Source organism: Cervus elaphus, chromosome 1, assembly GCF_910594005.1.
Source record: "Cervus elaphus chromosome 1, mCerEla1.1, whole genome shotgun sequence".
Taxonomy (NCBI): domain Eukaryota; kingdom Metazoa; phylum Chordata; class Mammalia; order Artiodactyla; family Cervidae; genus Cervus; species Cervus elaphus.
The window spans coordinates 58,057,442-58,084,751 of record NC_057815.1 but is presented as its reverse complement, the minus strand read 5'-3'; the positions used below and the strand labels follow the sequence as shown (position 1 = coordinate 58,084,751).

The 27,310-nt window shown below is 50.3% G+C and overlaps 2 protein-coding genes across 17 annotated transcripts in view; one reads left to right on the top strand and one right to left on the bottom strand.

Moving 5' to 3' along the window:
- The window catches only part of PPFIBP2 (PPFIA binding protein 2), a 161,860-nt gene extending 147,627 nt beyond the window's left edge, over positions 1-14,233 (top strand). For 12 of the 16 annotated variants that reach the window (XM_043904032.1, XM_043904057.1, XM_043904023.1 and 9 more), the window contains 9 exons: positions 1,476-1,626; positions 1,906-2,017; positions 2,226-2,314; positions 2,605-2,727; positions 3,902-4,027; positions 4,669-4,857; positions 5,762-5,938; positions 8,012-8,077; positions 9,160-14,233. In XM_043904032.1, coding sequence (XP_043759967.1) covers positions 1,476-1,626; positions 1,906-2,017; positions 2,226-2,314; positions 2,605-2,727; positions 3,902-4,027; positions 4,669-4,857; positions 5,762-5,938; positions 8,012-8,077; positions 9,160-9,231 — 1,105 coding nt within the window. In that variant the 3' untranslated portion in view covers positions 9,232-14,233. Of the gene's footprint in view, positions 1-1,475; positions 1,627-1,905; positions 2,018-2,225; positions 2,315-2,604; positions 2,728-3,901; positions 4,028-4,668; positions 4,858-5,761; positions 6,470-8,011; positions 8,078-9,159 lie in introns of those variants that run through there. The other 4 variants (XM_043904157.1, XM_043904148.1, XM_043904085.1 and 1 more) reach the window with 2 other exon arrangements.
- Positions 14,234-15,356: 1,123 nt separating this feature from the next.
- Positions 15,357-26,168, bottom strand: LOC122701827 (NADH-cytochrome b5 reductase 2). Its single transcript, XM_043915185.1, has 10 exons — positions 25,958-26,168; positions 25,567-25,856; positions 23,962-24,105; positions 23,646-23,718; positions 20,543-20,649; positions 20,139-20,268; positions 19,520-19,603; positions 18,733-18,818; positions 17,520-17,619; positions 15,357-16,666 (listed from the first exon to the last, which is right to left on the bottom strand). The coding sequence occupies exons 1-10, from the start codon at positions 26,166-26,168 to the stop codon at positions 16,494-16,496; spliced, it is 1,398 nt and encodes a 465-aa protein (XP_043771120.1). The 3' UTR covers positions 15,357-16,493.
- Positions 26,169-27,310: the final 1,142 nt, after the last annotated feature.

Genomic DNA, 27,310 nt, shown 5'->3' with positions numbered 1-27,310 from the left:
TTTCTGGTCATCCTGACTCTCTTAAGAAATTCTCTCACTTTCAAGGAATTTTTAAATGCCTCATTCAGGCATTAAAAAAAGAATTGTTTTTTAACCAGCACTTTAGAAGTACTATCTTAGAAGCAATCTTTTGGAATAGCCAGTCTTCTATATTCCATGAATCCTCCTTTATTTTAAAAAAATGGATATGAGGTTGCTTTGTCAACCTCCCCGGTACCCCCCACAACTCAACTGGAATTTGAGTGTGCCATTATATTCAGACTTTAAATGAAAAATTGATGTCTTTAAGAATTGATGGCTTTGTAAAACCCAGGCTTCCTGTCTAGGAACATGATCTAGCTCTTCATTTATTCATGTCCTTTTTATATTGCTCAGTTGAGTGTCATAGTTACCACCTCCCCCATCCCCACACACAAGGACCCACTCAATTCTCATAAAGGCAGCTCTTAGACATTTTATAATTTTGGTTGCTATCAGTGGGATTTAAAATTATTGTAACAAAAATATTAGTGTCTGTGCATTGGTATATAGAAAACTACATATGTCATGTAAATATTAGGAGTATGTGTATTTTATAACTAGCCACCTTACTGAGTTCTCTTGGGTTTCCTAGGTAGACAATCATGTCATTTCTGAAGAGTGGTTTTATTTCTACCTTTCTAATAGCTATATTTTTGCTTTTTATTTATCTCTTCTTATACTCACTGCAACTCTAACCAGTGTTACTAGCGTGATAAAAAAGTCTTTTTATTGACTTTAATGTGAATGCCCTAGTATTTCATTAGTAAATAAGATTTTAACTGTTGATAATCAGAGTTTTTTGTTTTTCTTTTAATGTTTGCGTGCTGATAGTCTTTCCCTAGTTTTCTAAGCATTTTCGTAAAAATGATATTAAACACTGTGTAAAACATGGTTCAGGTGTGGATCTAAATCCTAATGGGGCTGTGACTCTTGGCTTTGGTTCAAGTGTGTAGGTATGTGGACTGCGTGTTCGTGTGAGCACAGCTTCCTGTGTATGTGTGTGTTAAATCCCTCAGTCATGTCCCCCTCTTTGTGACACCATGGACTGTAGCCCTCCAGGCTCCTCTGTCCATGGGATCTTCCAGGTAAAAATACTGGAATGGGTTGTCATTTCCTATTCCAGGGGATCTTCCCAACATAGAGATCAAACCCATATCTCCTCTGTCCCCTGCATTGGCAGGCAGATTCTTTACCACTGCGCCATCAGTGAAGCTCTTGAGCACAGCTTCCTGAGGTGCGTGTAACTGCCCCAAGCCCTCAGCAGCTGCAGATCTGAGATTCCCACCAGGTGTTATCCCAGGAAACTCAAGAGTCTGTCTTAAATGAGTATGTTGTGGTTCAGCTGGATCCCATCATGGGGGTGTTTGTTTACACCTAGTCCATTTTCGTGAGGCCCTATTTGTTCAGATGGAGCCCAGGCCCTCGTGCTTAACAGGGTCATTTTCTGCTTCCAGTGACGCCAATGCCCCCTTTGCCCAGTGGAGCACAGAGCGTGTGTGCACGTGGCTGGAGGACTTCGGCCTGGCTCAGTATGTCATCTTTGCGAGGCAATGGGTGACTTCTGGCCACACATTACTGACAGCTACCCCTCAGGACATGGAAAAGGTACGGGCTGAGCCCTGGGCGAGGAGGCTCCTACTTCTCCCCAAACCAATGCATGGGAAAATGAATTCCCCCCATTCCTTCCCACCCACCACCCCGACAACATGCCCACACGTAGGAAGATGGGCAAAGGAGGCCAAGATTCTGTTACTGTGGGTTGATCCCAGGGCGGTGGGCAGAGGTCTGCTCCACCCATTGGAGAATCTCCACCCAGACACAGGAGCCTCTGAGAGCTGGGCTGCCTGACGAGATTTCACATCTGTCTCCATCTTTCACTTTCAGGAGCTAGGAATTAAGCACCCTCTTCACAGGAAAAAGCTGGTTTTAGCAGTGAAAGCCATCAACACCAAGCAGGAGGAGAAGTCTGCACTGCTGGACCACATCTGGGTAACACGTAAGGACAGGCAGATGTGTGTTTCTGGCAGCTCCCTGGGAATGTGTGCGTCAAAGGCGGCTGTCTCCTTGGGACAGGCAGGCAGATTACTAAACTTTAGGGGAAACACAGCTGGAACTTGAATGATAATTTGCTGCTGCTTTCTTTTTATGTTTTTTTGCATCCACAGTCTCCCATTTTCACAAGTCTCACTTCCCCATTTCTGTAGGTTGGCTTGATGATATTGGCTTACCCCAATACAAAGACCAGTTTCATGAATCCAGAGTCGACGGGCGGATGCTGCAGTACCTGACAGTGGTGAGGACCTTTCCCCCAGTGTTTCGGTCGTCCCCGTGAGCACCCAGCTCAACGCAGGTGTCCCCATGGAGGTTACTTTACACTTGATTCCACCACCTCTGGCATATCCTTAGGGTCTTAAAACAGTGTCATTTGTCACATAAGATGCCCCAAGTAGCAAAGCATGAACTGTTGTGCCAGGGAGAACTGTTGCCGTGTCCGTGTTGTTTTGTATGGTCTGGAAAGGCTCCTCATGGGGTGTTTGTCACTTCAGAAGCTCTGGTTCATGCACCAAAACTTTGTTCTTCCAGAATGATCTACTCTTCCTAAAAGTCACCAGCCAACTACATCATCTCAGCATCAAATGTGCCATTCACGTGCTGCACGTCAACAAGTTCAATCCTCACTGCCTGCACCGGCGGCCGGCTGATGAGGTAAGGGCAGGGCGCTACCTGTCCAGGTAGCCCTGAGCCAGGACACCTGTAAGATAGGGCGTTAGAAAACCAGGACATTATCATCACTAAGTGGCTGCGTTTGGGACCACGCTGTGGATTCTTCCCTTTGCTAGGGCTTCATGGTGCCCCAACATGCCTGTGGCCTGAACTCTGTCCCATCGCAGCCACTGTTACCTCCAACGTCCAGCTCCCTGGGGGAAGATACATGCTATGGGCCGGAGGGCAGTGGCAGCAAGTCTTTTAAAGACATTATGATGATTAAAGGGGATGAGGAAGTGGAGCAAAGGAGAGAGAGGGGAGAGGGTGAGACAAAATGGAAAGATGATGTCAAAGTATGCAGAGGAGTGGAAAAGAGCCTATGAGGAAACTAGGTATTTCAGAATCTCTGGGTAGGTAGAACATTAACTGACCTCCAGATTCACAGGGAATCCATGAGCAGGTTTTGCTAGAGAAGAAATAGTAGAGGTAAACACAGCAACCCGCATCCTGGGGAATCCCCTGATTATCTTCCGTGAACCTCAGAGTTCTTCTACAAGATTGTTGGTAATACCGTGCCTCCTGTGTTCTGGGAACAAGTCTAACCCTGCTTTAAGAGTACTACCCAGCTTCCCAGAGAATTGAAAACTGCTGTCCGTACTCTCCATCCCCTCTTTTCTCCCTGTTCAACAGAGCATGTTTTGAATGCCTTCTATATGTCAGGCACAGGGCTGGGCACCCAGATGCCACTTGAGGGCACTTAGGTGTAAGTATCTTAATCTGTATTCTCCTAAAACATTTGGCCACGCCAGTGAGACCTTTATTCTATAAAACACTCAGCTCATAATCGGTAGTCCTCTTTTAAAGTGTTTCTGAATCACTGAATGAATAACTCCATGCCTTCATGTGTTAGTCTCGAAGTAACCAGAGAGTCAGGGAGTAACGGGATTCTGGAATTAGATATCTGAGTAGAAGATCCTGCACCTTGAGTGAGAGATTAATTTCTTGGAAACTAGGCAGGCTCTCAGGAAGCTGGCATGGAGGCCTGGGTCAGTAGGCATGAGGGTTGGCCTGGGTGAGGCATCTAGGGCTGACTGATTCACAGGGGCTGGCTCCACAGAGGAGCCTGGTAGGACCTGTAGGCCTAACTACTCCACTCTCCTTCTCCCTCTCACAGAGTAACCTCTCTCCTTCAGAAGTTGTGCAGTGGTCCAACCACAGGGTGATGGAGTGGTTGCGGTCCGTGGACCTGGCGGAATACGCGCCCAACCTTCGTGGGAGTGGCGTCCATGGAGGGCTCATTGTGAGTGGCTCTTTGAGCTGGTCTACTTGCCTCGGTGCTCCTGGGGTATTCAGGAACTGACGTCTAAGGGCTAGACATGCCTCCCAGTAAGAAAGTTGATACTTCATCTGAACTCCTTGCATAAACTGAAATCTCAAAGTAGAATTTGACCCCTTGTGGCTGAGACTTAATGGGCTTCAGGGAAATAAGATGGGCTCTGGAAAGACTTTCCCAGCTACAGGCTCAGAGGAGTCCAGGACAAGGGGTCTGCATGAAAACTGCCCATTAACAGGCAGCTCCATCTGCTGCTAGAGGAACACAGGGCTGGGGAGGGAGAGGGCACCTAGATGTCACCTCCTGCTCGTCACGGGACGATCCGTCTCAGCACTCAGAGCTCTCAAGAGGCAAAGCTGGCAGAGAAATGAGGAGGGGGTGGCTTGGATGTCATCCAGAGTGGACCCTGGATGACAAGGGATGAGAAGGGAGACAGCCTTGGCTAAGAGGGCACAGTCACAGAGTCGGGCCCCGTGCCGGGGAGCCAGGGGGTGGGGACACAGGACGAGTGCCCTGGAGGTACCCGGGTCGACGGGAGCCTGTTCTCAATGCCGTCACCTGGAACCACTGGTGGTCACCACTGGCTGACTGGTCTGATTTCTTCTTAGATTCTAGAGCCACGCTTCACAGGGGACACCCTGGCCATGCTTCTCAACATCCCACCACAAAAAACGCTCCTCAGACGTCACCTGACCACCAAATTCAACGCCTTGATCGGCCCTGAGGCTGAGCAGGAGAAGCGAGAGAGAATGACCTCACCTGCTTACACACCACTGACCACCACAGCCAAAGTCCGGGTGAGTTGCCAGGCCCTTTCTGGGGTGGCCACAGGGACCTGCCTTCTGGCCCTTAACTTGGGCAGCAGATAAGCCAGGACCTGGTGCCAAACCCAAGTGGGCTGCCTGGACGAGGAGGCTCTCGTGACTTCTGCTTTGGCTTCTACCTTTGGTTTGATTTTATGTTACTCTTTGTTAGGCCAGTTCCTGGCCACTCTTGAGTCCAAGGGTATGCAGGTTTCTTTACACAGAAATGATGTGCAGGCAGCATCCGGTCCTCTTTCCTGATGCCCCCTTGACTCGTTTTGCAAAGCAGACAAGTTCCTGAGTGTGGCTGCCCTGTGCCAGTCAGAGCTGTCTTACCAACTCAACAAGTGGCCCCGTGGGCAGCCAGCCCTGGGGGTGGCCAGCACACAGCTATCAGAGGTCCCGAGGTCATCTAAGCACCAGCACCACTCACTGGGGCTCTGAATCTCACACCCCCTCCCTGCCTGAGCTGTCCTGCCCACTCAGCACAGCTCCGGTGCTGGAGCAGGCAGCAAGGGCTCTCTGTGGCTGCCCTAGGTGCTGTGAGAAGGCGGGGAGTGCTCCCCATGTGGTGCCAAGTCCTGTGAGCTTGGCCTCTACAGACTGCAGCATCTTCAGGGAGTCCCGAGTCCTCCCAGGGAATGTCAACATCACAGGGCAAGAGTTTTGGGTACGGAGCCTTGGAGGAGCAGCTCTGCTTGCTCGGGACAGTTGATCTGTTGGCCCTTCCCCAGCAGGCCAGTTGCTTCCAGGAGTGCTATTTTTGTGAAGAGAGTTTTTCTAGAAGCAGTTTGCTTTATTCCTTCCCTCACAGACCTGCCCTAAAATGTATTGTCAGGGTAGCTGCATACCAGCTCAGTCATCTCTTTCTCATCATCTTGCATCTGCTGTATTTTAGCCAAGGAAGCTGGGATTTTCACATTTTGGAAACATAAGAAAAAAGAAGTTTGATGAATCGACGGACTACATTTGCCCAATGGAGCCCAGCAACAGTGTTGGTGATGGTCACAGGGCCTACAGCGGCACCCGGGGCCTCAGCACACTTGATGCCCCTGAGCTGGACGGGTTGGACCAGGTGGGACCGATCAGCTGAGGCCTTTGTCACCTGTGCTGTCTGTGCGTCCCGAGAGCTCACAGTAACTCCGCGTGTGTCACCATGTAACTCACCTCACCCCCGTGTATGCGCATGACCCGCAGAGAACATTCCAGCCATTGCGCACCCCTGGGCGTCTTTCTCCGAACCCTGCGGGTGGCCAGGTATGGAGCTGCATCTTTGCTAAGGGGCCAGACTTGGGGACTCAGGAGCAAGGACACTTTAGGATGCTTGTACATTTTTGGTAAGTCCGAATGTCCACCTACAGCATTGGTGGCCACACCTGAGCTTGGACACAGGTCCTGAGACCGCAGTCAACCCTGAGGGGCTCAGCTCTCAGGCCCCTCAGCTGCTCCCCGGTGGAGGGCAGTCCCAAGTGCCTTGGGCCTGTGGCCAGAGTTTTGGCTGCAGGGACAGAGCAGGACCTTCTGCTGTGGGGACAATGGAACTGTCGTGACTTCATTCAGAGGTGGTCTCTTTCGGTAATAAAGCCCGTATTTATGTAGAAAGCGAGCAGCACAGCATATCTCTAAGCATGTCCAGGGGAGTGAGGTGGGCACATTGACAGCTGGAGTGCTGCTCGAGAGCCCCCACTGCTGAGCTGGGCTGCGATTTGCGCATGTCCTGGGAAAGGGGGATGGGGCAAGGAGTCACCGCCCCCCCCACCATCCTTTGGAGGAGCCTGTGGCCTCACTTTAGGGTGCACCACCCAGTGGGAAGCCCAGAGGCATTTTGCGTCTCACATTCTGCTGTCGTGCAGACCCTGAAGCTGGTTTCCATTCTGGCGGGGGGAAGCCAGCCTGCCTTGCTGGCAGGCCTCTGTTCTTGCATGTGTTGTGTGAGTTCCACTGTGACTGCCCTCCCTGGGCCTGTGTAGGGGTTGCTGTATATTGGCGGAGCTGGAACAGACCTGTCCTCCTGATTTAGAGGCTGACTGACCGAAAGTGGGTCTTCCAGCTGGGCCTGGTGTGGCCAAGGAGGGATGCACCTGCCAGTCTGGGCTCCTGCTCCTGAAATCCCAGTTGGGCGCAGTGCAGCTTTTGGCTCCACTGGGTCCCCTGGGCCTTGTCTGCAGAATCCCGACAGCAGCATCGTAACTGGTGGCCGCAGCAGGCCTCATGAGCCCAGTTTGAACGCTGGTTCTGTCCCAGATGGAGGCTAGGCAAAGTACCAGCAGCCTGAGGCCATGGCCTCCTGGCCTCCTTTGAAGTCCAGTTAGCAAGGAATGTGGGCACCAGCTTGCAAGTTATTAGCACGGCTGCTGTTTGATCCCAGGGCCGGGACCGCTGATGAGAGGTGCTCCCCGGGGCTGACAGCTGGGCACGGCAGTTTAAAGCTGCAGTCAGGGCAGGCTTTACCCCTTGTTCCTTTCTTATAGTGTCCTGGTGGGAGACTTCTCCGCATGTGCCTGCTTTCAAACCCTGCATGGGACTGTGATGTCACTAACTCTCTGTGCGGCCTCAAGCAAGTCCTGTATCTCTGGGTGGGGGCCCAGTTTTCCCACCTGTAAAATGATGGGTTATATGCAGTGCCCTCAAAGGGCAAATCTACAACGTCCACAAAGGTTTACGGGAGGAGAAGCGGACTGGCATTGGCTGAGCAGGCGGGGAGGTTCCTGGGATGAGGATACCTGGCTATGCCTACACCGGGGCATCAGTGTCTGAGGTCCTGCTGGGGCCAAAGACTGTCAGTGTGTTCAGCATCAGAAAGGCCTCCTCCCCACCTCTCCCTGCTCCTGGGAATAGCTGGAATGCTGCACCTGTGCTGAAGGGTTGCCCTGAATGGGCCCATCTGTGCCCTGCTCCTGTGTCCCCTCAGAGCTGGCACTGAAGTGGGGACACAGGAGTGTATGTGACGGCGTGGGGCAGTGGAAGCTCTGCCTTTCCCCAGGGACAAGCAGTGTGTGCTTCACCCATGTGTCGCTCCCCAGGGCCTGGCCCACTCCTTGCCCACTCTCCTGGGGAGCAGGCCCAGACTGGATAGGACTCACAAGCCACCTCTGCGAATCCCAAGCTCAGTCCACAAGCGCTGACCAGGCCACTGCCCGTTTTACAGATGGCACCTTCGGAAGGCACCGTGACGCAGATAGGGCTCCTCTCCCAAGACATTCACCGCCTCACGGTAGGACTCTGACCTTCTCTCTATAGTAGGACCCATGCTGGGGAGGCCCGGGGAGTTTGGTGTGGGGCTGGCTTAGCCCTCCTGTCTAATCCAGAGCCTGTAGCACCAGCGCCTCTGATAGGGGAGAGCAGACGGGACTGGGGGCTGGTGCCGGAGCTGAGCCAGCCCAGAGGCCTTCTCCACTGGCCTGCTGCCAGTCTTGAGCCGAAACCAGCTCAAATGTCCTCGGTCTCAGGCCCTCTGTCCAGGCCTGGGGCTGGTGAGGAGACCAAGATACTCAGCAGTTCTGGGTCACCTGCCTCGTCAGCCCAGGCCTCACCCCTGGCCTGATGGACAGGGCTCTGCCCTCTCTGCCCATGAGACACACATTTCCTGTCATGCCTCTGACTTTATGGACATCACAGGCACGAGTCCATCCTGGCAGGTCCAGCTGGGACAAACTGTACCATCTGAAGCAGCTCAGACCCAGGGGAGAGGAGCCACTCTGGAGAGAGACTGACTGTCCCTGTCTGCGACCTTGGGCAAGTCACTGTCTGTCAAGCAGGGCTGATAATATCCTCCTTGCCAGGCCAGCAGGCAGACCAGAGCTGGCAGAAAAAGGCTAGTCAGAGAATAGAATCACGTTGGTGAGGCCCAGTGCCTCCCGGGGCCTGTCCATTCTGGACTGCCCCAGCATAAGCCCACCGGCCACAGCGTCCACCTCGCTGAGGCCTTTGCTGGTTTACTGAGCAGATTATAAAGGCTGAACCCAAGGCAAGACAAGACTGGGGCAGGGGCGGCTCTCCCTGAGTCCAAACAGAATCACTTTTGTCAATTTGTTTTTTCTTGGCTCGCACACTGAAATGAACCCACCCAGCCTTGCCTTTCTCACTTCCAATAGACCTTTGGTGGCCATGAACTAGCACCTTTAAAGGTAGGAGCAATCTACTGTTGATAGTGTTGGCGTCCCTGGGACACCATGAACTTACAGGGCGTTGGTGTCAGGGCCAACCCAGGACCCTGCTGCTCCCCATGGAGCAGCCGCAGGGCAGCCGTGACCTGTTGAACGCTGTTAAGCGGGGCCTTTGGCCGTGTCCTTTCAGACGATGCTGAGCCAGGACCAGCTGCTGACCGACTCCCACCTGGCCACTCCCAGATCTGAGGACTGGAGATGACTCTCTTCATGGCTGGCAGCCCAGAGAGGCACGTGTGTGGGTCCCAAGTCTGCTTCGATGGGAAGCTGGCCCATGGCCACCCACAGAGCCCAGACTGGGCCCCAGGGCATCTCCGACGTGGGTGCTGACAGGACAATGCGAGGCTGTGGAACGGATGTCCACGAGGTGGCCCACAGGTTTTCAACTGTGCTGTGCTCTCCACCACAGCTTCTGTACCTTTTGTACTTTTATAAGTGGACTGTAGAGTGCTTTTGCAGGGAGGGCAGTGAGAAGCCCACACACACTCAATGACTCACGCCATCCCTAGAGACAGCTGGGGACTCTTACACCAAAGGGGGGAAGGGCTATGAGTCACAAAAGCTTTGCTGGAAAAAAAAAATTCTGAATGTTCTGAGCTGGCTGAAGTGGTAGGAAGCCTCCTCCCGGGCTGCTTCCGTATGGAAGCTTGTAGTGCATTTCCGTTCCCAGGAATCTGGCTGGAGCGCCAGCAGGGAAGGAGTGATGGACTCCCTCAACAAGGCTGCCATTTTCTGCAGTGGCGTCTCAGGTGCTCAGGGCTGTGGGGCCTCCCAGCATCTGAGCAGACATCTCTGCGGCCTTTCCCTTGTCAGCCTCAGAGGCAATTTATCTGATCAAACAGCTCCCTCGAGTGGAAGGCCCTTTCCACTGCAAGACATCTCAGGTATGTCCTACCTCAGGGAAAGGCACCTGCTCAGCGGCCACACAATCATCCTTCCCCCTGAGCAATGGCCCTAACTCCTCCCTCTAGCGCCTCTAGCTCTGGCCTCATCTCTCTAACTTCCTCAGGGGGGTCCCTCACCCTTCCTTTCCAGATGGTCCCCTCTGGGTGTTCTCTACACCATCCCTGGAGGGAACTTCCCAAAGCACTGTTTTTATGCTGCTAAGAACTCAGTTCCACAACCACCACAGATTATCATTCAAAAGCCTTAGCACCCAAGACCTCTCTGAATCTTCAGCATTCATGAACCCATGCTCTAGGCTTTGTTCCTACCTTTCCCTCACCAGAATGCATTCTTCTCCTACTCCCTGTCACAAGGCTGGATCCTGTCTGCTGAGGTTCAGGTCAGCCCGAGCCTCTTTCAGGAAGCTTTCACTGAGGGTTGGAGGTCTCCATCCCATGGTGCTGTCTGACCTGAGCACTTCCTGGCTCTCCTTGAAATAGTGTGTAACCTTTCTCCACCCATGCTCAACACAAACTCACTGAGCACCTGTATGGACAGGTTCCTGTACAGACAAGAGTAAGACCTTTCCCCATCTTCTCATTCCCTCATATGTGCAGGCTAAATACCTTCCATTCTGGGCCAAGGAGCACTGGGGATACAGGGATGAATGTCAAGGTCTTTGCCTGGGGGTGTGGATGGTCTGGTGTGGGAGTACAGGTCTGTTTCAGACAGGAGCGTGTGCTGAATGTTACAGATACTCCAATAGAAGTGTCTACAGCCCCAAAGAGCAAATTGTCATTGTTAACGCAGGGCTGGGGAGGGGGACTGAAAAGGCTCCAAGGAAGAGGTGATACTTGAATTTTGAAAGATGAATCAGAGTCAAGTATGCCAGAGGGGAAAGGCACTCCAGGCAGATGGACCTGAACCATCCCAGCACGTCCAAGGAAGTACCTGAAGTTGGTATGACAAGAGGAGAGCTTCTTGACTGCATTGCTGTCATTCGGGGCTGGTAAGTCACTGTGCTGGGGCCATCCCGTGTGCTCTAGGATGTTCAGCAGCATTCTTGGTCTCTCCCTCTAGATGCCAATAGCTCCCTTCTAGTTGAGGACCACTGGGCCAGAGAATTGGGTCAGAGAAGGAGGCCCAAGGAAGCAAGGATCTGGTGAGGTCAGCTGGAGCCCAGATCAAGAAAGGCTTGGTAAGCCAGCCTCCCGGAATTGACCTTGGAGATACACGGTGTCCAGGGAGGGCCTACTGAAAGCAGTGAGATGTTTAAAGCAGGGGACAGGCATGGCATGATGTGTGTTTAAAAGAAACATCTGGAGGGAGGACCTACCTTACTCATCGTGCAGTGCCCATCACTGTGTCTTTCTCTGAGGATGAACTCAACAGGTGGACGGATGAAGGCTGAGCTGCCACCATCTCCCCCAGCCCCCACTGGCCCGCTGAGAGGCTGACCTGTGTTACGCCACCTGTGGGTACTGCACCAGTGTACTTCAGAGAATTCTCTCGCGCTGTCTTCCTCTATCTCCTGTATCCCTTCACTCTGCCCCGCTATCCACATATACACGTGGTTAAGAAATCCAGTGACACCAAGTTCAAACAATGCTGCTACTATGCCAGTTTTTGCAAAAAGCAAACAAGTTGGAGTTAAACTCAAGTTTGAAGCCCAGCTCTGCCACCTACTGGCTGAATGATCTAGGGACAACAGCTTCATGTCTAAATTGCCACATCTGTAACTTGGAGGACAAAATCCACACATGAGTTCTGGCTCAGCATGGGGGAGAGCAGCCAAGATGGAAGAGTAACAAGACCCAGAACTCACCTGCTTTCACGAGCACACCAAAATCACAACTATCTGCAGAACAACCATCGATAAAAAAAAAGACTGTAGAAATCTTCTCCTGTTAATGACATAAAGAAGGAACCACAACGAAACAGGTGGGAAGGATGGACTTGGATACAAGGATACAATCAAATCCCATACCACCTCCCCAGGGTAAGTGACCACAGACTAGGGAAAACTTATATTAGATTCTCCCACAAGAGCAAGCGTTCTGAGCCCCACGTCAGGCTGCCAAGCCCAGGGCTCTGGTCAGATGAGCTCTCCAGAGCAGTTGTTTCTGAAGCCGGTGGGGCTTAACTGCAGAAGCCCCACAAGCTTGGGGCAAATAGAGACTCCATTCTTAAAGTTAAGTTACTCAGTCCTACTCTTTGCGATGCTATGGATTATAGCCTACCAGGCTTCTCCGCCCATGGGATTTTCCAGGCAAGAGTACTGGAGGGGGTTGCCATTCCCTTCTCCAGGAGATCTTCCCGACCCAGGGATTGAACCCAGGTCTCCCGCATTGTAGGCAGACACTTTACCATCTGAGCCACCAGGGAAGTTCATTCTGAAAGGCGCATACAAAACTCCATGTACACCAGGACACAGAGCAAAAGAAGGAATTTGTTAAGAGCCTGGGCCAGACCTACCTGCTGGCCTTGGAGAGTCTCCTGGAGAGGAAGCAGGTGGGTGTGGCTCACCCTGGGGACAGAGACACTAGTGGCAGCCATACCCGGGCAGCCTGAACATGGTTGATGGTGGCAGCTGACAGCTTGGCTTAGTAGCTCAAGGACCACACCCTGCCCCGCGGCCTACAGGCAACAGCACTGGGCCACCTCAGGCCAAGCAACTGGGTGGGGACACAGCCTCACCCATCAGCAGACAGGCGCCTTGTCTAAAGACTAAAGAGCCCACAAGTGCCTCTGGGTTCACCCCTCAACATAGCCCAACGCACCGGAGGGCTAAGACCTGGCTGGTAAAGCAAAAAAACAATTCCCCAACGCAGGCCAGACTGTACCCTGGGACCAGGTGGGCCCTGAACACTAATAGGCCAACACAACCTTTCATGACACCCCAGGTTCCATGCCCAACTGTGTTAGGAACCAATGATCTCAAGCTCTAGGGTCCTTGGCCAGACTTCAGGAACTAGCTGTGCCTGCCAGGAACTGGTTTCATCAGTCAGCAGGTGGGCAACAGCCCCAGAGTCTTTGTGACCCTGATTCTGCCCACCAGTGAGCCAGCACTAGCCCTGGGCCTCCTTGGGTTACCACAACATAAAGACCCATGCTGCCCTCTCAGGGGGAATCCTAGAACATACAGCTTGGGTAAGGAGAGGAATATACTGCTAGGATGCTTCCTACACAAGGCCACTCTCCAAGGTCAAGAAATGTCACTAACCTACCACTTACATACAAATAGTAATTCAGACAAAATGAGGTGGCAGAGGAAACCACCACTGCTGAAAAGGAAAAAAGAGAAAAGAATGAAAAGAAATGAGGTGAGTTTAAGAGAACTCTGGGAGAACATCAAGCACACTAATATTTGCATTACTGGAGTCCCAAAAAGAGGAGAGAGGGCTCGAGAAAATATTTGAAGAGATAATAGCTGAAAACCTCCCTAACCTGCGAAAAGAAATAGTCACCCAAGTCCAGGAAATGCAGAGAGCCCCAAAGAGAAACATACCAACATTGTAATCAAAATGACAAAAATTAAATACTAAAAGCAGCAAATAACATTAAAGAAGGGAACTCCCATTAAACTATTAGCTAATTTTTCAGCAGAAACTCTGCAGGTCAGAAAGGAGTGGCACGATATATTTAAAGTGTGAAATGGAAAAACACAACCAAGAATACTCTACTCTCCAAGGCTGTCATTCAGATTTGAAGGAGAAGTCAAAAGCTTTAAAGACAAGCAAAAGCTAAAAGAATTCATCACCAAACTAGCTTTACAACAAATGTTAAAGGAACGTCTCTGGTGGAAAAAGAAAAGGCTGCCAGTGTAAATAAAATCATGGAATGAAAAACTCACCAGTAAAGGCAAACATACAGTAAAGGTATGAAATCAGCCTCCCGCAAAGCTAGTAGGGACGATAAAAAACAAAAATAGTAAAGTCATCTCTATCCGCAATAAGCAGTTATGGGATATATCAAACAACTAGATGCAAAATATCAAGAAGAGCAATTGTGAGGGTGGGGAAAGTACAAATGCAGGGCATTTAAAATGCAGTTGAAAGAGATCAGGAATTTAATCATACAGACTGCTGTACAAAAACCTTGAGGTAACTGCAAACCAAAGATCTATAATATAAATACACACAAAGGACTCTGAACGTAACACTTAAGATAGTCATCAAGTCACAAGAGAACAAAAGAAGGGGAAAAAAAAGACCTTCAAAAACAAATCCAAAACAACACAATGGTAGTAAGAAAATATATATTGATTAAGTGTAAATGGTCTAAAGAAAAGACACAGGCTGGCTGAATGGACACAAAAAGATGATCCATGTATTTGCTGCCTACAAGAGCTTCTTTTCAAATCTATGGACACAGACTGAAAGCGAGGGGAGGGGAAAAGACATTTCATGCAAATAGAAATCAAAAGAAAGCTGGAGTAGCAATACTTACAGATGAAATAGACTTAAAGACTGTTAAAAGAGACAAGCAACCAATGGAACACTGAAGAAATCAAAGAGGAAATAAATAGCTAGAGACAAATGTGACAACACAATGTTCCAAAACCTATGAGATGCAGCAAAAGCAGTTTTAAGAGGGAAGTTTATAGTGATACAGCTTACCTCAGGAAACAAGAAAAGTTCTCAAACAACCTAACCTTACACCTAAAGCAATTAAAGAAAGAAGAATGAACAAAACACAAAGTTAGCAGAAGGAAAGAAATCATAAAGATCAGAGCAGAAATAAATAGAGACTACAAAAACATAGAAAATATCAATGAAACTAAAAGTGGTTCTTTTAGTTTCAAAAATCGCTAAACCTTTTCCAAGGCTCATCAAGAAAAAAAAGGGAGAGGCCTAAATCAGTAAAATCAGAAATGAAAAAATGTGAAGGATTATAAGTGGCTTCTTCAAGCAACTATGTGCCAACAAAATGGACAGTCTGGAAGGAATGAACAAAGAAAGGTACAATCTCTCAAGACTGAACCAGGAATAAAGAAAATATGAACAGACCAATTACCAGGACTGAAATTTGAATCAGTAATTTTAAATCTCCCCCAACAAACAAAAAGTCAAGGACCAGATGGCTTCACACATGAAACATTAGAGAAGAGATAACACTTACCCTTCTGAAACTATTCAAAAAAAATTGGAGAGAAAGGAACACCATCTGAACTCTTCCTATGAGGCAACCATTATCCTAATAACAAAAATCAGACAAAATTACCACAAAAAAGAAATTTAAAAACAGTTATCACTGATAAGCATAGATGCAAAAGTCCTCAACAAAATACTAGCAAACCTACTCCAACAATACATTAAAAGGATTGTACATCATGATCAAGTGGGAACTATTCAAGGGCTGCAGAGATTTTTTTCAATATCTACAAATCAATCAGTGTGATACACCACATTCACAAACTGAAGAATAAAAACCACAGGATCATCTCAATATATGCACAAAAAGCTTTTGATAAAATTGAACCTCCATTTGATAAAAATTCTCCAGAAAGTGGGCATAGAAGGAATATACATCAACATAATAAAGGCTATACATAGCTTTTCATGGCTAGGTACAGCTAACATCATACTCAACAGTGAAAAGCTGACAGCATTCCCTCTAAGATCAGGAACAAAACAAAGAGATCCATTCTCACCTCTTTTATCCAACTGTTTTGGAAGTCCCAGCTGCAGCAATCAAAGAAAAAGGAAATAAAAGGGATCCAAACTGAAAAAGAAGTAAAACTGTCACTATTGCAGATGACTATATATAGAAAGTACTAAAGGCATGACCAGAAAGTTACTGGGGGTCACCAATGAATTCAGTAAAGTTGCAGGATACAAAGTTAATATACAGGGATTTGTAATGACCACCCCTAACCCACCCACCACTCCAGAATAGGACTTGGCATTTAGAGGATGCTAACAAAGACACACCTCTTACCTCCCTTTGTTGTGCCAAGTACAAGGAACCTAGGATTCCTGGGGCCCACCTTGACTACTGCCCTGATGTGTATTTTTAACACCATTCGCATTTCAAGAGTCTCCTACAAGAGAAGGAAGAGTGCACATGGAGAGTGCCTGAGCACTCCAATTGGTCTGACCTTAGAAACCACACTCTAGAAAGAAGGGGGTCAAGAGAAATTATCAGACGTTGACGTGACCCCACTTGGATTCTCCTGGAGTTCTGCCCCAGCATCTTTGACAGTTCTGACCTCCCAAGCACACAAGATGTCAGTTCACATGTGGAGCAAGCCAAGGCCTTCTACCTGTCTAGCGGGTCACCCTCAGACACACACTCATGGGCTATCTGCCTTGCACTGAATTTTATCTCACTAAACTATGGGAAAAGATACTGAAAGGGAGTCCCTTCAAACCTCACCAGGCAAGGAAGCCCCAGAAGCCCCTTTACCTCCTGCTTCTAGAACCTTTTTCTTAGGCCCACACCAAAAGAGAGGGGTGCCAGCGTACTCGAGGGTACATGACAGGGGTCTTTGGATACTTCCCAGTTTAACGTGGTGAAGCTGAGCTCACTGTGAACCATGAACACGACCAGGCAAATTTGGAAAGAGCAAGAGAGGCTTTAGTAGGTGAAAATCATGTCCTTGGTATAACCCAGTTTCTTCAGGTTAGGGTGCGCGGCTGTCTGGATCAGGGGTGGTGGGCCACACACCAGGATGAGCGTGGACTTCCCAGGGGGAGGGAGGTGCTCCTTGATCATGTCCTTGGTAATGAAGCCTGAGCTGTACTTCCAGTCTGAGGTTAAGCATAAAAAAGCTGTTTGCATCCTTGACCCCAGGCCTCCTACCCTCCCTCCCTTAAGCCTGGGAGCTTTGTTGGCCAAAGCTTAGACATCTGTGCTACTGTTTTCTGCAGAAACCTGAGAGTAGAGGATGTGGGTGGGTCCAAGCAGCCCTCTTAAGTATTTACCCCAGATCCCAGGCTCACTGCTGGGATTCGGAGTCCCTGGCTGGTGTCTGCCGGCTGTAAGCACTGAACCCAATGCACCCGTGTGTGAATCCAGGCAGAGAGAGGGAACTGTGCCCGGCAGAGGGCGCTGTGGTGTCTGGGGGCCGGCCCAGCTGGGTGGCGCCCTCTGCTGGCCAGTGAGCTCTATGACAAGGCAGGCATAACTGCTGTGTGGGAGAGGCAGCCAGCCAGCAGTGTGCGGGCTCTGGGGTGCGGCGTGCACTGCGGTGACCGGGTGCTGGCTGGGGCTGCAGCCGCTGTCTGCGGTTCAGCTTGTGAGGACTGCTGTCCTAGGTGAGGTGACCGGTGCCAGGTGAAGGGGTAAGTGGCCGTACTGGATGCAGTGAGTGCTGACTCTGTGGGATGCTGTGTGGAGTGGGTGTTTAACGTGACCCAGGGATCCCTCTGATGTCACAGAGCAGTGTGTGGAGAGCCACTGAGACGCTGGACACCTACCCTCTCCTGCCCTTACAAACAAGGCAGCCCAAATCGTCTCTCCCTCAAATTCCTGCATTTCCCAGTAGGGACATAGCCCATGGCCTCAGCCACCTAGCTCACAAGCAACCAACCAACCCAGGGACAGTTCCTGGCTGGGTCCAAGGCTGGAGCTGACCCATGGTGGGGACAAACGGGCCCATACCAGCAGGAGGCCTGTCCAGCGTGTACCACAGGCCGAACCGCGTTGGATGAGTTCTGGCAACTTCTTCAAGCTCTCTTCTCATCAAGATATCCTCCTCTGTCTAGGGAAAAAAAAAAAAAAGCAGCATGAGCCATGCTCCTCCAGGGCATCCTCCTTGTTCCCCACACTGAGCACGTGGGTCCGCACGTTCCCGCGCTAGTCATCCAGTTCTAGCTTGAGTGCTACCTGCAGACTCTGGGGCAACAAGTTCTGCTGAGGCTCTGGCACAACAAACACCCTCTGGTGGAGGGAAGCGGTGGGGAAGCGGTGGGTGACCGCCCTCCACCGGGAAGGCTGTGTCTGAGCACTGGGCATCCGGCCCAGCTCCTGCATCCACCCTGAGTGCCAGGCAAGGCAAACTCGAATGACCCAGGATTTCCTACAGGGAATGCGAGGGGCTAAGGCAGTGATATATGACACTATATGTAATCTACAGCACTGGAGAACTACAGCAGAGGAAGACAGAAGCTGCAACCTCCACTGGGGAAAGTGAGCAAGGCCAAAAGATATGTTGCAGGCTCAGAGGTTTGCTGCACACGAGTCCTGGACCTTAAAACTCGTCACAATCCTTGTCCTAACAATTTCAAGTCTAGGATTCTGTATAAGAAAATAATCTAACTGTGATCAAGCCTAGGCACAGTTATTCATCACTGTATCATTTATAACTGTGAAAACTGAGAATAGTCTGGAGAAGGAGATTTACTAAATGATGGTACAACTTGATACAGACTGATAAAAATATTTACAAAGAGTAATAATGAGAAGAAAATGCCTGTGAGGTAATGTTGAGTGGAAGAAAATGAAAAACTATAATTGTGACTATACAGCACGTATAGGACAGAGACAAAAAAATGAAGTAAATTATTTAAATGCTTCTCTATTTCCTGAAATTTCCACTAAAGGCATCTATGATTTTATATTGGGGAAAAGCACAGAACTATGTATTAAAGAAGGAAAGCTTAGTGCTTATGGTTGGTTGGGGAGACAGAATTAAAAAAACAAACAAAAAAAATGGAAAAACAGGCCTAGATTCAGTTTCTCTGGCTGCTAGCGGCCCTGCTTGTAAGCCCTTCCACAGCCGCAGGCACAGAGCAGCATGAGCTCGGTGAGTGCGGAGGGGCCGCAAACAGTGGGACATTATTTTCCTGCTCAGGGCTGACGCAGCAGAACTGACCTGGTTGGCGAAGATGAGGGACATCACGGTCTTGTCACTGGGCTTCCTGGTGATGCAGCGGATGAGCTGCAGCATGGGCGTGATCCCTGGAACACAGTTAGCAGGCAGGCTGGCTTTCCCTCCCCTCTGAGGCTCACAGTCCCTGCTCTGCAGCAGCTTCACAGGTTTCCTTGATCTCGATTACTTTTCCCACTTCTGTGCCCAGAACTCAAAGTGCAGAACTACCCTTCATTTTGGTTTTCTCTTCTAAAGCAACAGTCCATCAAAAGCCCTTCTCATTTTCACATGGCAGCATCGGCTTTGAAACTGGACTGCATTTTACGTCCAGCTCCCTCACTGTCTGAGCTTTGTAGTGTCCCCATTTGTAAAACAGAACCAATGACAAGTAAATGTGAGTCTTTCTTTCAAATGCCCATTATGGTGCCTGGCATATAGTGGTTCACATTACATGATTGCTATCATCTTTCAGGCATTCCTTTTCAAGGGCTGGGGAACATCAGGCTTGAACAGGATCCAGGAGCCTTTGGGAGCTCATGTGTGGGCCGGCTCAGCCTGCCCCCCCCGCCAAACTCACCTTAGAAGCTCCAGGGGCTCTTGGTGTAGCCACCATGTTGGTTAAGGGGAGCAGGGCATCCAGGGTCAGAGTCAAAAACTGTCATTGACTTTGCATCCCCATTTCAAACAGCCAGGGGAAGAATCTCTTACATCACCTCTTCCGGACCATGACTCCAAAGTGAGAAAGGTCTCAGGGTTCACCCTGTGGATGAAGCCCCCAGTAGCCTCTTACCTGTGCCCCCAGCAATCATTCCCAGGTGATGCACCAGTTTAGTTTCAGGCTCACTCGTTTTGTATGGTTTGAATACAAACTTCCCTGAAATCACAAGAGGGTACTTCTGATGTCTACAACTCTTGACGTGCACAAACATCATCTTGGGTCCCCTCAGCCAGCCCTGGTCCACCAGGGCCCAAAGTGGGAATACAGCTGGGGCATTCTTAGGGAATAATTGTATCTTTTCTCCTGAGGAAGGAGGAAGGCATACGCTGAAGTTAACATGGAGCCTCATACAGCACTCTCACCCATGCTAGTGAATGAGTAAGTGATGAGTGTGTGAGTAAATGGATGAGTGTGCATTCCTTCCATTCATCAACCCGTTATCCATTTTTCAGCAATAGCCAAGTGCCTTTTGTGTATCAGGCATTGTGCTGGAGATACAGTGATGAGGAAATACCAAATCACCCCCTTACCTTCATGAACCTTATAATCTCATAAAGTGGGTATGTTTATGAATGTATGAAGACTTCAAGGACAAGTCCATGTGACTCAAATCTTAGGAGTTTTCTAGAATGATGTACCAAGAGTGGGGATATTCCTCCCAGCTGGAGGCCTAGTGTGAAGCTCCCAGTACCTGACCCATGATAGAACAGGCACCCAGATGGCCCTTGAAAAAGGATGGTGTCCCCAATTTTCATGTTCTCCAAGTACTGAGTCATTTTCCCCCCTTCTGGGTGATTAGGATGTACATTTTTGAAGTAGATCTGAAAAATAAAGCAGCACAGTTTTCACATCTTTAGACCCGAGACTGCAGCCACATACAACTTAGGAATATATTTGCTCCCAGAAACTGTGAGGAACAAATCCACTGTGCTCACGGTTGCTCTCAGCAACCCCTGAAGACTTCACTAGGACAACAGCTTCACTGTTAAATGACACTGCCAGGAAGCCCTGTCCAGGGCATGCTCCCCTTCTCCACCCACTACCCTGAACAGGCTTGTGACAGTGAGGCAGCTGGACGCGGCAGGCATCCTTTACCTTGATGATTAAGTCCACAAAGCCTAGGTCATCATCACTGGACACAGGCGTGTAAGCCCTGACCACCACAACACCGTCAATTTTGGCCAAGAGATGAACATAGTTACCTACAGAAAAGACACCAAATGTTAAGACTGAGCAGGGCCAGCCTAAGCAGGACCAAGGATTTCTCTAAAGCAGGAGTCCCCAACGTTTTTGGCACCAGGGGCCGGTTTTGTGGAAGACAGATTTTCCACAGACCGGGGCAGCAGAGTGGTTTGTGGATGATTCAAGCACGTTACATTTATTGTGCACTTTATTTCCATTTAGTGGCAATCTCAGGCTATTCCACCTTGACTTTAGGGTTAGGACTGGGGCTCCTATGGGAATCTAATGCCACTGCTGATCTGACAGGAGGCAAAGCTCAGGCAATAATGTGAGCGATGGGGAGCAGCTGTAAATACAGACAAAGCTCCACTCACTGACCTACCACTCACCTCCTGCTGTGCAGTCTGGGTCCTAACCGGCCATGGACCAGTGCCTGATCATGCCTGGGGACTCCTGCTCTAAAGGATTGAGCTTCGAGGGGTGGGGCGGTGGGGGGTGCATAGTGTGGCGGGGTGCATGGGAGGAGGACCAAGAAGGGAAGGAGTCCAAGTCCAGGATGCCTGGATCCTAGGCCTGCCCTTATCACCACATATGCAACGCTGAACAAGTCACTTCACCCCATATACCTGCCCTGACTCCGTCATAGTGTAGTTGTGAGTTTCAGTTACCAGAAACCTACTGTTGTTGTGGGCTTACTGTGCCCAGGTACTCTGTGGAGCAGGAAGTGCTAACTAAAGTTGGAGACTGAGTATTAAAAATTATAGAAAAGTGTTTCTGTTTTAAAGCAAAACATGCTTCCTTCATAAAGTCACTTCTTTCTAAACTGGATGTATCACTGGGGTCTATGAATGGATCACAGCCCCCTCCTCTGTATCCTGCTGCCTAGGATGGAGCAGGCCTGGACTCACAGGTATGTGAAGCCTCAGGATTTAGATATCCATAGACCATGAGTTCCAACAGAAGCACTGTGTCTCCCTGGCCCATGGCTCTGCTGAAGGGCAGAGTGAAGCTTGCCTCTCCAGGGTAGACATGAGCAGACCACAGTGGCCAGAATCCTATGGATCCTGCATCACATGATGAGCTGGGCCACTCAGGTTTCTGTTGGATCCAACCTGGGAGACTTAAGTGACTAAGGCAATTAGTGGTGAGGGCAAAAGCTGCAATCAAGAGATGGCAAGAGGCAAAGGCAAGGGGAAGTTCTGAGCCAGAGTATCTGAGGGAGGAGAAGCTGTGTGCGCACAGGACAGATGGACAGCATATGCAGACAGAAGCAGAAATCCAGGGGGAAGGACGGAAAGGATGGAGGGGCCCTGAGGCCTGACTGTGGGTTAAGAAAGAACAGGCTTAGGATGGACAAACAAAAAGGTCTTACTGTATAGCACAGCAAACTATATTTAATATCCTGTGATAAATCATCATGGGAAAGAACATGAAGAAGATATCTATATCTCTATATATAAAACCGTGTCACTTTGAAATTAACAGAACATTGTAAATCAATTTTACTTTGATAACATTTTAAAAAGTACAGGCTCAGTGTCTCTGGCTGTGGCCTGGTTGGACACCAGGGATACCCAGGAATAAACACCTGCAGCAGCTTCCTGCTGAGAACTCATTTGATGCTGGAAACCTCAGAAAGGCTCTTTCAGATGCAGACAACCTGGGCCTGGCGTGGCAGAAACCTCAAAGAAAATGGGTCCGCACAGCTGGTCCCGAGCCCCCATCTCTAACCAGCTTCATTTCAGCAGAGCTGGGAAGCATGAAGACTCCCTGAGTCTTCACAGCCGACTCTCCCAGAAGCCTCTAAACTACTTTTTCCACTAACTGTGCACTACCCACACCAGGACTGAGGAGAGTGGGTCATGACAGTTTCTAAGAAATTCTACTTCTCAAAGATTCTCATTCTTGCCAATAGGACTGGCCTCAGAGGCCAGGCAGAGGGCTGGAAAGCAAGCTGACACTCAGCTCTCAGGGCTGGAGAAGAAAGGAAGCAGCAAGGAGGCCCAGGGGCCAGGCGGGCTGCCTGGAGGGTCATTTCCTCACTTGAAGAGGTGACATCAAGGTTCTGTCCCCTGCACACAGGACAAGCAGGCTCTGGATGAGGATCTCCACCAGGAAGGCAAACAGCACTAGCAGTCTGTACAAAGTTTCAGGCTCTGGGCCTAGCAGAGACTAAGGCTGACTCAGCCATCTGATGGTGGTACAGATTGTTTGCTCGGTCATGTCTGATTCCGTGTGACCCTATGGACTGTAGCCCGCCAAGCTCCTCTGTCCATGGAATTTTCCAGGCAAGAATGCTGGAGTGGGTTGCCATTTCCTACTCCAAGGGATCTTCCTGACCCAGGGATCAAACCTGCATCTCCTGCATTGGCAGGTGGCTTCTTTACCGCTGTGCCACCTGGGAAGCCTGGTGGTACAGATTAGAAACGGTATTAACGCAGAACTCTAGGACTGTGCAGGCTCCTACCCACAATGGGTGCCTCTTTCTGTGCATGGATTTGAAGCCCCTGCCGAGAATCCATGTACTGGGGTGAGGGGGGGGACACCAATTTCCTTCTGCCTCTCCAAACATTCAGGGCCTTTCTCCCTACAGTAGGGGAACATCAATTCCTCCCATCCCTCCCAAGTGCACAGTACTTCACAGTTTGAATTTCACATCCATCCGTCACTTCTCACAATACCACCAGTAGCAGACAGGCCTGGGAAACCCCATTTTATAGACAAAGGCTCAGAGAGGTGAGGGACTTGCCTACAGTTGCCCAGCAAGGAGCTGACAATGGGATCTTAGACATTCTGACTATAGAGTCACTTCTTTTCATTACAGTATCAGTTTTGCGTCAGCCCAAATGGAACAATGAGAAAGGGAATGGACTGTCCCCCAGCCTATCTCCCCACCTCTCTGAGCTTATGTGGCTCAATAAAGGTAGCAGGGTAACCTCTGCACCTCAGCCGAGTTTCTGACAGGAGCAGAGTGCCCGCAACACCCAGGTCCTGGTGATGACAAGACCCCACTCACCTACAGGAAGCCCTAAAGCATGGTCCAGGGAGGGCAGTCCAAAGCGAAACCTCCGAGTATTGTGGCTGATTTGCTGATAAAGTAGAGACAGGCTCTGTCAGCTTTCTGGAAGTCTTGCTGGGCAGCTCAGATGCCTGGGAAAGGAGCTCTCCACACACATACATAGACATGTGATGCTCTGGGGAGCAAACCAGAGGCCACGAATGCCCACCCCACTGCCCTGGCCTCCCCAGCCACCACATGCCCCCCCACCTCATCTTCCTCTCACATCACCCACCCCAACCCCTGACAGCAGAGGGGGAGGTCTGCCCATCACCTCTTTCTCAATCAAAGGCAGAGGGTACTTGGTATCAGAGTTCTGTAAGGTGATGTGACGACTCTTCACCACGTTCTTGCTCTTCAGGGCAAGCAGGAGCACAGTGAGCCCAATAACAGTGACAGCAAAGAGCAGGGACGGGTCCTACCGGACAATGTGAGCCGGCCCCTCAGGTCCTGCCTGCCCTGGGCAGGACAGCCCTCAGGCACAGTGGAACCCTCTCTACACCAAAGGCATGTGTGAAGCTGGACTGAGCCTGAAAGAGACTAGGCAGAAGTGAAGGTACCACAACGGAAGGCAGGTGGACCTGGGGTGTGGGGGGGGGGCCCGCTGCAGCTCAGACTAGCTGGGAGGTTTTAAGCTCCCAGCCAGATGGCCCAGGAGTGCTAATGTCACCAGACCTTTCAAGCCCATCTGTCTCTATTTGGCTACACTCAAGGGTGCAAGCTCTGGAAGTCTCTCCCCTGTGGTGGAGGGGGTGCTTCTAATACACGATTTGGAATGAAGGCCTCAATCCTCAGGGACAGAGCTAAAGAGGGGGGATTAGCTGTTGACATCTAAGAGGTGTAGGGCTCCCCTCCCCTCCTCCCTCCTCCTGCTAAGGCAGAGGTAGGGGTGGGGTGAGTATCAGAGCTGCTCCAGGTCTTTGCATAGAATCCACCAACTCCCACTTTTAGCAAGAGTGTCCTTGCTCGCAACCTGCCAACTCCCACCCCACCCACCCTTAGCAGGAGTGGACATAAATCTTTAAGTTGAAGGGTTCAGAGATGAAGTTATATGCACACACAAAAGGAAAAAAGAAAAAAACAGATGGAACCAGTTGAGACCACGACGGCAATGAATCTGACCTCCAACAGGCCCTGAGTCCTCATTTTACTATATGAGCATGTTAAATGACACACGGATTAGTAGCTGGGCTTTCCTGGTAGCTCAGCTTGTAAAGAATCCACCTGCAATGCAGGAGACCACTGTTTGATTCCTGGGCCGGGAAGATCCCCTGGAGAAGGGATAGGCTACCCACTCCAGTATTCTTGGGCTTCCCTGGTGGCTCAGAGAGTAAAGAATCTGCCTGCAGTGCAGGAGACTGGGTTTGATCCCTGGGTTGGGAAGTTCCCCTGGAGGAGGGCATGGCAACCCTCTCCAGTATTCTTGCCTGGAGAATCCCCGTGGACAGAGGAGCCTAGTGGACTATAGTCCATGGGGTTGCAAAGAGTTGGACATGACTGAGCGACTAAGCACAGCACAGCATTGGTAGCCAGGACCAGACATTAAGGACCAAAAATGGATAAAAAGGGGGTAGCACCCCACTCCCTCATAAAAAGCCCCGCCCCTTCCCCATAGACTAACGCATTTTATCATTGCTACTCTTTAAATACATACTGCCCGCTGGGCAAGGAGTTGGTCTGTGAACTCAGTTCCCTCTTCTCCATTCTTTGGCCACTGATTCAAGCTTGTGCCTTATACTCATCTACTCAAACCCGAGTGGGAAAGGCATTCTCCCTGCCACCAAGCGAGGGCCCCAGCCGATTTGGGATACTGCATTACCTTAGCACCCGGGATACACCCACATCCCTCGAGGCAGGCCAGTGAGGCCTTGGCACTCACCTGCCAGGGATTCCGCGGGGCTTCCGCATCCGCCCCCCCACCCGGCCACCCCTCCAGCGAGACGCCCGCCGGCCCGGGTGGGTTTGGGAAAGGTCCTCCCGGCCGTCCTCTCACGCCGGGAGATCCCCGCCCCACGCTGGGCCTTCTCAGGCTCCGCCCCGCCCAGTGCCAGCCCCTCCCTGGCCGGCGGGGTGACACCGCCCCAGGCCGGTCAAGATCTGCGGGATCCGGCGGACTCTGCCCGGCTCCCGCCCTGGCCTCTCTGGCCGCTTCCCGCCAGGCCCCCAGTGCTGGGAACCCACCCGGAACCAGCAGCCGAACATGTCGAAGGGGCGCTGTCTGGGAGGCGGGGAGCACCCCGGCGGCTGGAGCTAGGCCGGGAAACGGGCACCCAGGACGGGCGGTGGGCCCCTCCGTCGCCCCCACCCTGAGGACCAGGGTTCCGAAGCTTCTTTCTCGTGGGATTCCGGCTCTGCTCCAGCCCTGTCCCCAGGACCCCAATCCAGGGGCTTCCAGGGCGGAGCTGAGGCCCGCGCTGGGAGCTGGGGGCTGCCTCGCTCCGAGTTTAACATCCCTTGTTTATTACGTGGCTGCCTCCGCATCCTGGTCCTCTCGCCCAGCACTCTGAGCAGCTCTGGTGGAGAACTTCCTCTGCTTGCTTGTTTACACCTGTGGCAAGGCTGGAGGAAGGCTCTGCTGGTCAAAGAAATGGGAATCCACTCCAATTCAGAGAGCACAGAAATATATAGAGCAGACATTCATAGTGAGCTCCTACTCTGAGCCTAGTCCTTGACCAGATGTTTGCGGGGCGCCGGGGTGGGTGGGCAGGGGGGCGGTGACTGAGTTAAAGAGGACAAAGCATTCATTCATTCTCTGTTGGGAAAGATGATAGGTACCCAACACAAGCCCAAAGAGGGTGCAGAATGGCAGGCATAGATAGCTTTGGGGGGACTTCACAGCAAATTTCAGAACCTTGGTGATCCCTTCCCCCATCAATTCTCCCATCGCCTGTGGCAAGGGTAAATCCCTGCCTCCTGGGCCTGAGTAAGACAGAGAAGCCAAGAAATGGACTCCACTCCCAGCCCCACACACCACCACAGGCACGTGCATAATGGAAGCCCCCCACCCCAACACTTGCACATGCCAGCGTATCATTGTTACTTCTGGCAATCTATTAATCGTAAAATGATGGTTTATGAGCTAATTTCGTTACCTAATTACTAAGGAGGTTGAACATCTTAAGTTTTTTTTTTTCCTCATGGAGTTTCTTTCTTTGAAAAAAAAATGCCTGCTTATGACTTTTGCCCATCTTTGTATTGAGTTGTCTTTTTCTCACTGATTTTTAGGGGTCATATATATTTTAGAGATTGCTTCTTTGCCAATTATATCAGTTACAAACGTTTCCTCCTGGTCGGCAACTACTCATCCTTCTTTTCTTCCATAGTGTTTTTTTCTTTCTCCCTCCATCTTTGGATAGAAGTTTGTGATCATAATGTGGTCAAATGTATCAATCTTCCGTCTTTTCCCTTTATGGTTAGTGCTTTTTGTGACTTATCTATTCCTACCCAAGGTCAAGATATTCTATATTTTCTCTGGCAAGACTTAAAGTTTTTTCCTTTTAGGTTTTTCAGTCACTCAGAATTGATGTCTGTGTACGATGTGAAGTAGGGATCCAGTTTAATTTTTTCTGTATGGATTATGCATTGTCTTGGTAACATTTATTGTATTGCTCACACCTGATCAC

What these genes read in the sequence shown, in the direction of transcription:
- LOC122701827 (XM_043915185.1), bottom strand. Translation starts at nt 26,168, where the DNA reads ATGCGGAGGCAGCCACGTAATAAACAAGGGATGTTAAACTCGGAGCGA. An exon ending in TGCCTTTGATTGAGAAAGAG is followed by an intron (nt 23,719 to 23,961) that starts GTGATGGGCAGA and finishes CTACTTTATCAG; the next exon opens with CAAATCAGCCACAATACTCG. An exon ending in CCCTCATCTTCGCCAACCAG is followed by an intron (nt 17,620 to 18,732) that starts GTCAGTTCTGCT and finishes TTTTTTCCCTAG; the next exon opens with ACAGAGGAGGATATCTTGAT.